A 14,827-nucleotide genomic window follows, 5' to 3' on the forward strand; every position below is an offset into this window, starting at 1 on the left:
ATACCTGTGATGACAGAGTTCTGCTGAGATCAACTCAACAGTGGCCCACACTGAGATTAGGTTCACCTCTGTAAGACTAAAGGATTAAGAAGTTAAAGACTTCATAATTTTGGGCACGGCCCTGACTTCAAAAATATTTCACAAGGTGTCTTCAGTGAAATAGTGGTGAGTTGGGCTGAATTCTGCTGATAAATTATTGGGTAGCCGTGGGTTGGTTGGTCCAAATTCACCATCTTCCCAAAACAATTGAGTGAATACTGTACTTGAGTTTTGTAATTGTAATCTAGAAGAGAGTTACAGAACTTCTTCTGTGTCAGATATCAATCTGGATTTTGATATTAATATGCTGTAGTGCTGTTAAATAGATCATATGCAGTATTAGCTAAGTCTTGCCTAAGTCAATGTAATAATGCTCCTTACCTTGAATGCGTGTGCTTCCAGAGGTAGGAATATATCTAGGAGGAATGTAACTTGAGGAGCTTACACTCTAGGACAAACTTTCACTATCTAGCATATTTCTGTGGTTAAGAATAGTCAGGAGAATTGCTTTTGAAAAGTCTACTTTATTTTTGAACATAGGTCTATACACTCAATTATGTAAACTTTGACCTAACTAGCTTGGTTACTCTAACTGGTACTGTGTTTCATTAGACAAATGATTTACAGTGGACAAATCTCTTCCTCCTTAGTAGGCAAGTCTCCTTATAGTCTTCAATCTTGAAGATGTTCAACTGCTTTGAGATGCGTTGTTATTTTTCACACACTCTCTTCATGTATGGAGTGTCAGCCTCAAGTTTGCTGTATCCTACATACAGCCTTGGGTTTACTGCAGTTGTGATTACACAGTATGGTCTTTCAGATTGATTTAGTTTTGTTGTGTTTCACTTGTTTATAGAGAACTTAATATTACCCTGGATCCACCCATGCTGTTTTCTGGACAGTGTGTAGTGAGATGCTTAAGGTCTGGCATACTACCAGGTGTAAGCCAAAGACTGGCTTGCTGATGTTAAATTAGGGGGCCCATTTTGATAGTTCTTCAAAACTTAGTTGTTCTAATTAGCTTCCAAACCTGGACATGTGTTTTCCAGCTCCTGGAGGTATGTTAAATTTTCTTGGCAGGCTTGTCCTGCAGGGCACCATGGCTTACAGCTAGGAAAGAAAGTGACCTTGCAGAGTATAGATAAGATTGTTGGTGAAGTCTAAATCATGGATAAAGCTTGTATTTCTGCTAGCTATGGGAAGAATCCCAAGTCTTCCACGTGATTGTGAAGTTTGAAATAGGTATGCTGTAAGGTTAACTTGTACCAAAAGCAGTTTACAACAGGAAATAATCAGTTTCATCATTTCAGTCTCTACTTTTAGATCAGTATCTTTCACAGATAAGGTTTCCCAATGGGTGTAACCTTGGACCATGAAGACAAACAGACTGTGATCCTTTGGTGATATGCTGGGTAGGTATTGGTGAGATAGGGCAGGTCATTGGGCCTTGTGGTGGTAGAAAATGTGGACATTCTGCTGATAGCATTCATTGATTTACTTTTGTGGAAACAAGGCACCAAATGTAATGAGACACGATGATATGACATGACCCAGACTTGTCTTTCTGGCAGTAACCTTGTTTAGATGAGTTAAATATTACTTCCTTTGTTGACTGAATCTCTCCAGTTCCTACAGATTTATTATTTTTTGGCTTGCTTTATCGTCCTTACAATGTGGCAATTGGAGCTCTATATGAGGGACTTCTGTAATGATTTTTGTCTCACGTGTGTGTATGTGGTGTTTAAAAATACTTGGTGCATTCAGATTTGGTGTCTAGATGGATTTCATCTTCTGAATGTACATAAGCAAAATGCTTTTACCACTTTACTTTTAGACCCTTTTCTGCTGTACTGCTGCTACTACTGGGTTCAAGCTGTCAGAGGGAAGGGGGAAGTTGGTTTGCTGGGCTGTATTTTTGCAGAACCTTGTGGCTTGTTGCTGACGTTTGAGACGTTGGGAAATGCACATTTTCTATTTCCTGTGAGTGATAATCTCAATAGGATTGAATTTGGAGGGAGCATGTTGTTGACCTAATGTTTGTCAGTGATAAAGTAGAAGACAGAGCATTTAATCTCTAACAAGGACACACATGCACACACTCTAGTTGCTGGATTTAGCATTTAAACATTCAGTGGAACTGCAGCAGGCCTTCCTGGCACTTGGAAAGCACATCTTTAAGCATCTTGATCTGTGTTGGGACAAATCTGAGAATTGATCATTATCCTGTTAAAAACAGAATCGTCCTTGTTTTGAGAGTCAGAGCCCTCTGAAGCTGTGAGTTAAATATTGCTGCAGTAGCTCTGGAGGCAAACAGAGCTGCTGTTGTTTGCTCCATAATAGCACTTGCTCAGCCCTGGACATGAGAATTTTTTACAAGATGGGGAATGTTGGCTAGGATCCTGGAGTGTTGGTTTGGTTTTCTTTTTTTTTTTTTTTTTTTTTTTTTAAACTGAAGTGCTTATGAGCTCTTGATTTATCAAAGGACAGCCCCCTTCACATAAGCATAATCTTCAAGGTGTCACCGAGGGTTTAACCCTGAACCTGTGCATTCAGAAGAATCCTGGCAGCAGGTGCTCTGTAGCAGCTTAACATAAGTTTCCTCTACCAAAGGCTGTTTATACCTACGAATAATCCGGTAATTTTGATAATTTCTGTTCTAGAACAAGAATCCTTTACAGATCTCTTATTAATCCTTCCAACTGTCACATTTCTTTTTTTTATTGACTCTTATTTTCTATTAGCTCAAAGAAGTATCTGTGACACAGGGGCTTAGATATTCCAAAGTGTGCATTAGACAATTTTCTCTTTGGTAGAAGTCGTCTGTCTGTGTTTGAAGATGTGGTAGCTGTTAGCAAGTGATTGGTTAACTGGTGACAATGTATTGCTGGTTAACAGTATAATTCAGCTATTGTAAACATAAAACAAATTGTACTCAAAAATAGATACAGTGATTGCTGACACTTAACAACCTTACAATGTTAAATTTGGTTTTGCTATGTTATCTTGCAAGAGTTATTTTTTTCTGCACCTACTCCAGCTTGTTAAGGTGTTAGAGGCCAAGCTAAATTTCCAATAGGAGCCACATGTGTTTCTTAAATGTTTTATTTAATAACAGAATTATTATATAGTTTTTCTATAATTTGCTGCCAAAAGAACTTTAAAAGGTATTGCAGGTAATATACTCTGTCTGTGGGGTAAGTCCCTCCTGAGTTTGAAATGAGGAGTTGCCAGCAATGCTATGTTAACTGGCACATGGAGATGCATTCTTGGAGAAGGCAGGGAAAGGTAGGTGGAGAATGGGAACATTCTCTTCTTTCCCTGTGGTTGAGATAAACTTTCTAACAGAGCAAAACATAGGCTGCTGGTTTCAGACTTTGATTGTTTGTACCTAGATTCCATGTGTGGTATTTCACCTTAATTCCAATTTGGTGCTTCTAGGCAGTTCCCTCACCATCCCAGTGTTTATTGCTGTAACATTGGCAGCAATGTGTGCTTCTGGAAAAGGTCACCAATTCTGTTTTCTAGCTAGAATCTTCTAGAGGAATGGAAATAGCAGGCAAACTCAATGTGGAAAATTGGTATGAATAAAGTCTACTGGAGTAGTTGTCAGAGAACAGAATAAAGTCTAGTTGTCAGAGAACAGGGTAAAGGGAAAGGGGGTTGAGACTTTCTCAAAGGAAAGATTTCTCAATCCTTAAAACAAAAAGGTAGAATATTAGCCTGCAAATGTAGAAGTGATGCTGCCTTCTCAAGTGTGAGTGTGAGTATGTATGCTTGTGTTTTTTTAAATGAACCCATTTCATCATTATGCTTCATCATAGCTCTGGATGTCAAAGTTTTGTGGGTCTGGTGTTCTGTAGGAGTTTCAGGGGAATAACAGAATTATTTTTGATCTGATATTAGCTTCGTACTCAAAAGAGTATGGTCAGAAATAACTGAAACTTTCTGATCTATTCTAGCTTCCAGTTTTCTTTGCATCATATGACCCTAAATATTGTCAAGTTTTTCAGTTACCTAAAAATCTGGACTGTAACAACACAGATACTTCCCCTGGCAGCATTACTTTTGATTGCTTTAGGTTTTAGAGACAGATGTTGGAGCACAGCCCTTGTCCTGGGTGTTGTAGTAAGGTTCCTGTGTGTAAGTAGCCAAAGATTGTCTGCCCATGTGACCAGGTCTGCAGACTGAGGATATGGCATTATGTCAGAAGTAGGATTAAGTCTTCTTTTGAGGAGGGATGGGTGAATGGTATTTGATACTGTCCTAGAGTCTTAAGGGGTAAAAAATACTAATTATGGCTAGTTAGGTGAATTGGTGAGAAGATTATGAGGAACTGTAAGAAAACTGAATCTTGGTGATGAAATGGCTGCAGTAACGATTTGCATGAGTTTTCTCCTCCCTCTTTGAGGGAACTGAAATCATATCCTGTATATGGGAACAATCATGCAGATTTTTGGGAGTTGAATGGTGTATGCAAAGACCAGAAAAACAAAAGTTATGGGGAGGACATACTTGAGTAGTAGAGAGCATTAGTTGTGACCTGTATCTTACCCAGAACAGGAAAGAATGACTCATAAACCTGCTATGACTTGCTCTCCATGCTTGTGGCAGGAGGTGTACTTTCAAATTTGCATTAAAATCTCTTAACTGTGTGGCAAAAGTGGTTTAATATAAATAGCTTTTTCCCTTCACCCACTTCTTTCAGTCTTGTCAACCTTCAAAGAAGCAGTTTTGGATGATGTACTGTGGCCAGTAGAAATAGTAGGGCTTGTTCTGCTCTAAACTTGCTGCTGTATCCCCTTAGCAGTTATTAGATGCTTCACTAGTAACCTTGTCAAAGAAGAGGGTCAAAATAAGATTTGGACTTAAGACTTACATCTAGGCTGGTGAAACTAGGACTTGTGCAGGTAGTAACTCATTTTTAGCAAGTGATCATTTAGGACTTGTTCAGACACTTGTGATACAAGCACAGTTGCTTTAATATGACAGATCCCTGACAGGTGTTCCAAAAGTATTTACTTACTTTTTCAGGCAAACAGTACAAATTAAGCCTGTTATTCACTCCTAACATACATCTTGTGTATTGCCTGATAAGTCCCTGCTTGCAGTAATCTGCTGTTTCAAAAGAACTGAGTGTATTTAGAAGTTGCACCTTTATTCTTGGGTGGTAGGTGAAGAAAGGCTCTCATCCTGCTTAGGTATTCGGTGTTGTAATTCTTATTTGCTCAAGAAACGCTCCATCTATGTTCAAAGAGACTCATTTTTGTTGGGTTTTTTTTTAGTACCATGGTTTTATTGGATCTGTCCCTTTTGGTGGTGTTTTGGTCGTAACGCTTTGGGGAACTGCTACAGAGGAGGATTATAATTAGACATCCAGCTCAGTATTTTTATAAGTCTAATTAGAAAGATGGGTAAAACATGGTGGGTTGGTATCCATATGCTACAGTCTTCTACAGTAAAAGTAAGCTGGTAAAGAGTTACAGTAAAGATGTCAGTGTATCAAACTTAAAGGAATGACACAGAATGAGTCCCAGAGATCCCAAAGGTCATGGTCCAAAGACCATATTATTGTGAGAAATATCACTGTATTTGCCTTCAGAAAGTATATCAGTTTCTATTATCTAGATTCAAACTTAATTTTCAAGAGCTTGATTAAGGGACAGGAAAGAAATCATAATTCTCGTAGTTAACTTCCTAATTGAAGCAAAACTTCCAACACTTTTGGGCTGTATGCTGGATTTGAGTAATAATCCTTTGCCCTTCTTTTTATTAGAAGGCGTATTTATGGCTAACTGAAATCTTAGTTTGTGTGAGAATTCTAATGACTTATTTGGGGACAAGAAAACCCAACAGACTTCACTGATGAAAAATTTGGAAAACTCTATCTGTGAAACTGTATAGGTTTTTTTAATTGGTATAAACCCACCAGATTTCATACCAACCTTCTCTCTGGCCTAGTATAATTTTGCAGTAAGGCTCAACCTAACACTGACAGGGGACTCTGCTGACACAGTCAGAATTCCAGGGCCAGCAGTTGAGATCCCTGTCTCCCTGTCTTCTGTCATCATATTTGAAGTGTCTACTCGTGGTTGTGTTTTAATGATACGACCTTTAGTTTACATGGAACAGCCACTTGCAGTGGGAAAGGACCCTGCACATAGAGGTAAAAATAGACTGAAGGTGAACCATTTGCCTGACTTGGTGGGTGTCTCCTTCCTTAAAACATTGTTAACAGGAGCAGTTTACAAGACTATCTGGAATGACTGTAGTGACCCCGTGGGAGTATTTTGGAATGTGATGAAAAAAGACAGCTTTTAGTACTGGCTATAGGTTAAAAAAAAAAAAGTAGTCTATTAAGGATTTCTTTTAGGTATGAGATTGAATGGTTGCATCTGTGCTGTGTATTTTGATCTTCTGCAAATCTGAACTCCTGTAAATTCTTTAACATGCTTTTGTTTTTAACTTTTGTAAAGGTCATAATGGTTTCCATTCCTGAATTCTATGAAGGAAAGAATGTCCTCCTGACAGGAGCTACAGGCTTCATGGGAAAAGTGCTTCTGGAAAAGCTACTGAGATCCTGTCCTAAAGTGAAAGCAGTGTATGTGCTGGTAAGAAACAAAGCAGGGCAGACACCTGAAGCACGAATAGAAGAAATTACCAGCTGTAAGGTATGTGTCATATGCTTACAAAGTATGTTTTTGTCCTTCATTATAATGTTCCCATTTCATTTTGAGAACAGCTTCAGTTTGTCTAAAGCAAACTATTATTGTTAAGTGGTTTTTTTTTTTTTTGTTCTAACAGAAATATAAAATCCAAGACCTGGCAGTACTTCTATAGCTGACTTTCAAGCTGTTAGTCTCTAGCAAAGCAAGTAGTTGAAAATTATCCTGTATTTAATTCAGGAGGAGGATGTTCAGCTGTAATGCAGAGTTGAGAAGTAAAAAATTGTGTTATTGCTTGTTAAGAAAATATAAAGTACAAGAGGCGGTGGGCTGGGAGTTGTAAAGAGGGGGTTGAGACACTCCAGATATCAATCAAATCACTTTTATTCTTTGTGGTTTCTTTTCTGTAAGATGAGGCATAGTATTTTTTTTTTTTTCTGGAATGTGATGTTGGATCTACCAGTAAGCAAGAATATGTGATCTCAACAGGAACTTACATTTGTAAATGGAACAAGGATGTTTGTCTTAGTAGATTCTATCTGTGGATCTCTGTTAGTCAACCTGTGACAACTAGAAAGGCACTGAAATGCTGTGCTGTGGCACTATTAAAATGGCTATTTAAATGATTTTCTGTGCAGTCTGGGTCAAATACTTTGCTCCTGAAAAGACTCATTACCTTAATATCAGGCTGGGCATTCTTACTACATGCAGAACCACCCATTGTTGTTGCCCATCTTTCTGCTAGAGAGTATCCTGTTCATGCTGAAAAAGGTGAACAGAAAGAGGAGAGATTTCCAGCATGAACTTTGCTAAAGCAGAGTTTGTTTATTTCTGTCTGGGTCTTTCTCTTGTGGAACACGGGAGTCAGCAGTTTTATTTTTCAGGCTTAGGAAGTATGTTGAGATGCAATGTAGCCTGTACAAAGTGTGTGCTTAGAAGATGCTAAAAGGGAATCAGTAACAAAATATGAATGCACGTAGGCTAGGAGGAGTAAGTTGTTTAAAGTAAGGCAATGAATTTCTACAACTCTGACTAGGTAGGATTACAGCAGATATGGGCATGGCTGTGCCCTTAGCAAATTATTTTCTGTAACTTTGTCAAAACTGTAGCTCATTGCTCAAAAGCATCTGCTTGCAGTCCTGTGCAATGTCACAGAATACAACAGAATCAGTTACAGGGGGGTTCTGTCTTAAATTCAGTCACACTTTTTTTCTACTTAAATCTCTCAGTTTGCCACTGTCCTGAAACAAGGAAAAGATCTCCAGACTAAACTGAGATGAGAAAGGAAAAATTTCTCAATCTACTCTTTGTATACACTATTACCCAAATTAAAATCAGGGAGTATCTGGGCAAGGAAAGGAGTAGGAGTAGTGTGGACTGACTTAAACTTTAGTAAGACTTAATCCTCATTGTAGCTTTTAGGAAACCTGTGCCTTGTGAAAGGCTTTTAAATTTGAGTCCAAGTCTGCTTGTAGTCTGTACCAGCTCCTGCTGAGATAACAATGTGATGAGGTTTGTCTTGGTGAGCACTTAACTGCTGGAGCATGTTCACAGCAGAAGTCCTGGTAAGCAGAAGTACTGCTTGAGGTAGTCCTGCATCTGAGTCCCACAAGTAAGGACATAAAGGGAGGGTGTTTTGCATCTATGCAGAGATGTAGTTAGGGACAGGTGTTCTGCCTTCATCAAATGATTAGACAAATAAGGTCAAAAGTCTGTAGTTTAGGTGCCATTAATGTCATTAAGATTCTCACAGAAGACCATGGAAATTTTAATAAGATCTGTCCTGTCACAAAGGCCCTGCCTGTAATTTTTCACAATTTGACTGGACTCATTAAGTGTTCTAGAGATGCTTGAAGATTCTGTTTCTTGAAGAGTTTAAAATCTAAAGGGGTGAACAAGATATTTGAAATAAATTTTTGGCTACAAATAGCCAAAAAATGTTGGGGTTTCTACTTCCTTTGGACTGCAGGTGTCTAATTAATTTTTAATCTAAATAATCTGTTAATTTTAGATATCTATTGCGTGTGCTCTGGGTGTTTCTTCTGGTTCTCCTTTGCACTGGCGTCAGTGCGAGTGTGAGGTGTGTAGGAATAATATATGACTATGGATCTGAAAAGGGGCAGAACAGATGTGATGGACATAGGAAAAGTACCAAACTGGCTCTTTAAGAGCTGATCCGTGGGACTGCTTTTTGATTATAATGCATATCAGCACATTAAGATGGTTAACAGGCAGTTACTTCAGTTCCCTGGAGGCAAGCACTGTCGTTCCAACTAAAAACAGAGCAGGCTTATTTTTCAAAATGACAGAAAGTTTCCTGCCCTTAGGTAAGCACTGTTTGCTGTACCCCTAAGAATTGCTGAGGCTTTAAATGCAGTCTTGGCAGCTTTGTCCCATAAGGTGAAGCTTCATGTTTGGGAAGTCCAGGCAACAACTTCAGTCTATAACTGGAGATGTCCCATGTTCTCACTCTAGCATTACCTCTGCTACTTCAACTGGCCACACAGTGAGCTGCACTAGCCCATGGTTGGGGCAGAAAATATATCCACAGAAAAAGAGCTGGACCCACAGCTGCTGAGCTCACACAGCCATGGGGCTTCTTGTTGTTGCCAGTGCAGGAGAGGCAATGCAAAAGTAAAAAAGTTAAGGGAAGGACCAGTCTGTTTGGTTGCAGTATAAACTTATATTGCCCTAAATGTTGTGAAACTGCACCTTCAGGTGGCTTAATTTATAGTTTAAAATTAATTAGCTTCCTTCTGTGAGGAAATGTCTTTTGGCTATTTACATTTGGTGTAACTGCGTGGTTGGAGGGGGGAAAAAGAAGGTGCTGCTCTGATTTTAATACAGTTGATTGGTGTTGAAGCAGTTGCTAAGATATTGGCCTCTGTGCAATTAGAGAAGAGGGATCTGCTTTGGTACAACTTTCAAATGTGTTTTATTCCCACAGTACTGTGTTGCTCAGGAAAACTTGCATACTAACGAGTGTAAATATGATGAGGCAAGAATTGTCATCTGTGTGTTAACCCACATGGTTAGACCCTAGTTATTTATGAGGGGAATATATGATGGAATATAACATGGGTGAGATTTTTTTCAGTGAGAATAGTTGAACAATTTTATAAGACTTGATCAGGTATTCTAACATTGTATGCCTCTTTTCCTTTAACTCGCCAGCGAAACAATTTCCTTTTTGGTTTATCTTTTAGTAATCTGGAAGTTCTCCAAAACTGGCATAATTTGAGGATAGCATTTCTTAAATCACTGGAAATTTTTAAATCTTGATGAAAGTTTTCTAGAACTATAATCCAGCATGGCTTCTGCAAGTCTGTAACAATCTGAATAGCTTTTATCAAGCTTGGGAAGTGGGCAGACTGTTCATTTTCCATCTGAAAGAAAAGGGATTACAGTATTTAGACTGCTACTTAAAATTTCTTTGAGTCCTGGTGCCTAATAGAGACCTTTCCTTCTTTTATCTGATGTTGACAGAGCTTTGGTTTTAAGGATTGGGAAGAGTACTAAAAAAATATTTAGTGCAAATTGAAGTCCTCTTGCTTCTGTACAACACGTGCAATACTGCTTTCACTGTGTGGGATAAAGTGTGCACAACTCCATCACGTTCATGAGAAGTCAGTAACATGTTCCTGTGATATTGCCAGCAAGCTTTTCTAACTTACTGATGATCTTGAGAACTAAGGAGTTATAGGCAGAAAATGTGGGATTTTTCTTCACTTAAGTGAAACGTTTACCTCTTGTTTTCTCTGAGTTTTTGGTCTTGTTATTTTTGACAGCTCTTTGACAGGTTGAGAGAGGAGCAACCAGACTTCAAAGCAAAAATAATAGTAGTTATGAGTGAACTTACGCAGCCTGACCTGGATCTTAGTGAACCAATCAAGGAAAAACTTATAGAGTGCATTAATATTGTATTTCATTGTGCTGCTACAATCAGATTCAATGAAACACTAAGGTGAGTCTAAAATTCTGTTTATTCTGCTCTAGTAAACCAGTGGTACTCCAGGGGAGGGGGTAAATTGGGTGTCTGCACAACCTTGCAAATATTCAGCCTGTCAGGCTGCCTCATGTGCTCTGATATTCGTGTGCTTGGGCAATCTCATGGTGTTTTATAAGGTCCACCAAAGCTTTTGGATTTTCCTTTGCTCTTCTTCAGAAGATGGAAGCAATATTATTTAGATCTGCTTTGCCAGAGGTTAGAATTACACTATTCAACATGGAAAAATTCATGTCTTTTTAAAGCTTTAGGCAAAAAGACATCCATTATTAACTCTGAGAAACTAAATAAATTAGCCCCTGAGGTTTTGATGGGGAGGGGGGTGGTTTGTGGGATTTTTTTGGTTGTGGGGGTTTTTTTTGTTGGTCGGTTTTTGAGTTTGGGGGGGTTTTTTGGTTGGTTGGTTGGGTTTTTGTTTGTTTGTTTGTTTTTTTTTTACAAAATCCCCGTGCCTGGATTTTGAACCCTCTTTGAAGGGAAGCTGTTGAAGAGACTGAGAACATATTGGTATTCTGAGTCTTCCAAACATCACGTGTTGCTCTGCTCTCAGGGATGGGCAGAGAGGATACACACATGCTGTAGCTTTATGCACTGTGCTCCCTAGTAATGTTAGAACCTTTTTCCTGGTGTGTGAAGGGCAACACAAACTGTTCTTTAACCTTCCTTGTTAGAAGGGGAATGCACATTTTCAGGGGATACAGTTTTGCCAGAAAAGTTGGGTGGGGGAAGTTCAAGCACTTGCTCTCATACCTAATGAGAAAAACAGGAGATTAAATACTGCTCAGCTGTTCTCCCTGTCTTTAAAAAGTCCTTTATTAGGAGTAGAGGTTTGCCTTGGAGGGAACAGGGAGAAGTAGATGCAGAGGGAGAAAGAGAAGAACAAGAAGTGGAAAAAGTGATGCTCACGGCTCTGATTATGAACTCCTTCCTTTGATTTGTTGAAAGAGGCAGTGAAAACTGAGAACAATATCTAAAAAAAAGCCCCCAAACTAATTAGCTTCCATTGATGTTAATTGCTTTGGGATAGTGTTCCCCCTTTCTTGTCACCCTCTTTAGTAATAACATGTGATAATGCAGTCTGGAACTTAGTGATTGTTTGGGGGAACTAATTTTTTTGTTGTTAATGAAACACTTTATTGCAAGGACTTTGATAAAGTGTTACTTAGCTGCACTCTTGAAACTTAGTTGATTAGTACACTGTGTGCAAGAAAACTGATGCCCATAGCAAGTTCTGTAGGCTGGAGAGAATGTGTAAATAGTATAAAATAATCATAGTAGTTGCTCAGCAAGCTGTTATCTGGTGGGAATTGTAGAGATACACCTACTCTCCTACAGTGTCCTTAAACACTCTGATGAGCAGCAGTGAAGTTAGAGCATGAAAATGTGGATCTTTGTGATTTTCCTGTTTTTTCCCTTCCTTCCTATACTGAGCCTCATGCTATCCTACAAGAACATGACAGTCTCCAACTTATTAGCCCTCTTCTGAGGCATTGACCTAACTCAACTTGAACTCAGAAGTTCAGAGATGCATCATGTGGCAGCTCAGTGTTGTGTTGCATTATTTCCTTCACGTTTCATGGTACACGTAGGATTGGGATTTAGACTGAGATCAAAGGTCTCCTGACTTTCACACTCTAGTAACGGAGCATGATGATGTTGGTAAGAATAGGATAAAAGGAAAATTATTCTGAATAGTGAAAGATGTTCTGAATTAGGACTGTGGTATATTGTTTTAAGCAGGAAGTTAGGACAGTGTCCATGCTGCTTTTTTATTTTGGTAGGGCAGAGTATTCAGGAATACTTTATACATCCATCACCGAGGCATTTAGGAATGAACTTCTTTTTGCGTGTCTTTTGTCTTGCTTTCTACTGATCCCGTTTCTGTTTAACCAATAGAGATGCTGTTCAGCTAAATGTGATTGCCACACAGCAGCTCCTCTTCCTGGCACAGCGAATGAAGAATCTGGAAGTGTTTGTGCACGTTTCGACTGCTTACGCGTATTGCAATCGGCAAGTGATCGAGGAAGTCGTTTACCCGCCTCCTGTTGATCCCAAGAAACTCATAGATTCTCTTGAGTACGTGCTATGTTTTATGAAGTTACTTGGGTAATCTGTAACCATTTGCTTCCTAGGAATGAACTGCCAAAAAAAGGTTAGGAGCCCTAAAGAGGAAGAGTTAGCTTATGCTGTGTAAGTGTAAGTCTGACAACATGGCTGACGCTTCCCCTTCCTGGAAAGGAGATGGATTAAGGTTTAGGGTTGCTTTAGGCTGAGCGAGGTATGGAGGGGTACTGTAGGAGAGGGATGCTCTTATCTACTCATGGTGCCTCCTCTGTGCTGAGAGTGCCAGTCTTTGAGCTGTATGATGACCTGAATCGGGGGTATTAAAAAAGTTGTGCTGTTGCAAGTGTGCTGGCACTGGCATTTGAAGGAATGACTCTAAGACAGTCCCCTTGAACAGCAATTGCCACTACATTCACCTAAATGCCATTGCAAGATCAGACTGAGATACTGAAATAATATTGCTTAGCTGTAGTAGTAGTTCTAGGTATTCTGAGAGCCCCAAACATTAAACATCTGTTTTCTGTAGGTTTTTAGTCCTTAATTGGGCATTATGGGAGGAGAAAAATTACTTGTTCTGTACTTTATTTTCTGTGTATATTGCCTGTCCTGAGGTAGCTGTCAGACTGTGAAGCAGGTGGCAATATGGGATAAGTGTAATGTAATACATAGTAGTCTCAACTTTAATCAGTCTGTTCTTGTCATATAAAATCTCTGCTTGGAAGAGAAGTATGAAACTGAAAAAAACTAATTAAGAAGTAAAACATCTACTTTAACTTGTTAATATAGGTGGAAGAATGCTAACATTAAAACCACCTAGACTTCACATTGAGCCAATCATTTTTATAATGTTGACTTTAAGTACACTTACAAATGAGATATTTTGAAATAGTCCTATGAACTCATGAGGGAAAGCTTTTGTAAACTTAGTGATCTCTTGCTAAGCATGACACAAAAAGCCAGATTTTTGTCCCTTTTTGGACTTTCCTGCCCTTCTTCCCACTCCAGTTCATATTACAAAGGGAATCTGGTGCATGTCTGCTTTGATTGTAACAGAATATTGGGGAATAACAAGAAATACTATTTATGTGGCTACGTGACTGAGAACACCAAAGTAGCAATAGTTCCAGAGGTACATCTCTGGTTTGTTTGTGTGCTATGACTGAAGGTTGTCACAGTTTTAATATGAACTGGGAAACAAGATGAAGTTGCAAGACTTGACTGATTTGAGGGGGGAAACACAGTGACCAGCTTGCTTCAGAGGTGGTGTGTGATTGCTGACTGCAAAGGTGGAGGTGATGCTCATGATGCAGCTGGGACTCCTTAGCAGTGGCAACACCTCCTAGATCATGATGCAGCGAGCCTGTGTTCCAAAGACCAACTTGCAGTGTCTGCATTTTGTGTTTGAGAACTTAGTTGATAGAATTTGGATTATTGTAAAGGAATGTACTGCTTGCTCTGTAGTTGGTGTGTACTAAGTGAATTACTTGGGCAAAAAAGTAAATGTCAGTATGCTTCTTTCAGTGGACACTGAGCACACCATCTTCTCTTTTACTGAGAAACTTGTCTTCATTTAGTTATGTGTCCCTTTTCCTCTAAAGGAGAGGAAAACAATCATAGTAACTTTAGGAATTCACACCCCACACCACCAGGGAAGCAGCATGCAGTAATTACACTTGCTTCTTGTTTTATTTCTTTAGGTGGATGGATGACGACATAGTGAGTGATATTACTCCTAAACTGTTGGGCAACAGACCCAATACTTACATCTATACAAAAGCCTTAGCTGAATCTGTAGTGCAGCAAGAAGCATCAAAATTAAACATTGCCATTGTGAGGCCGTCCATCGTTGGTGCAAGCTGGAAGGAGCCTTTTCCTGTAAGTCACCGAGTTTTCACCTGACTGTCTTGCCTGTGAACTGCAGGACACACTGACAGCCTCTTTATCTAGTGACTTTGTAGGGGAAAATCTCTTGGACTGTGTAGTTGTGTCTTAGTTGCTTCTGAATAACAACTGATACAAAAGCTGTCAAAGACAGCGTTCTGATGTGTGAAATTCA

General features: G+C 39.2%; 1 protein-coding gene across 1 annotated transcript in view; it reads left to right on the forward strand.

The window, feature by feature from the left end:
• Nucleotides 1-2,654: 2,654 nt before the first annotated feature.
• Nucleotides 2,655-14,827, forward strand: part of FAR1 (fatty acyl-CoA reductase 1) — a 29,145-nt gene continuing 16,972 nt past the window's right edge. Inside the window, exons 1-5 of the mRNA XM_018076065.2 lie at nucleotides 2,655-2,674; nucleotides 6,513-6,707; nucleotides 10,490-10,665; nucleotides 12,604-12,783; nucleotides 14,469-14,646. Of these exons, the coding sequence (XP_017931554.1) occupies nucleotides 6,519-6,707; nucleotides 10,490-10,665; nucleotides 12,604-12,783; nucleotides 14,469-14,646 (723 nt within the window). The 5' untranslated portion in view covers nucleotides 2,655-2,674; nucleotides 6,513-6,518. The remainder of the gene's footprint in view (nucleotides 2,675-6,512; nucleotides 6,708-10,489; nucleotides 10,666-12,603; nucleotides 12,784-14,468; nucleotides 14,647-14,827) is intronic.

The sequence above is a fragment of the Manacus vitellinus genome, unplaced genomic scaffold (assembly GCF_001715985.3).
Source record: "Manacus vitellinus isolate BGI_N305 unplaced genomic scaffold, ASM171598v3 scaffold_30_pilon, whole genome shotgun sequence".
Taxonomy (NCBI): domain Eukaryota; kingdom Metazoa; phylum Chordata; class Aves; order Passeriformes; family Pipridae; genus Manacus; species Manacus vitellinus.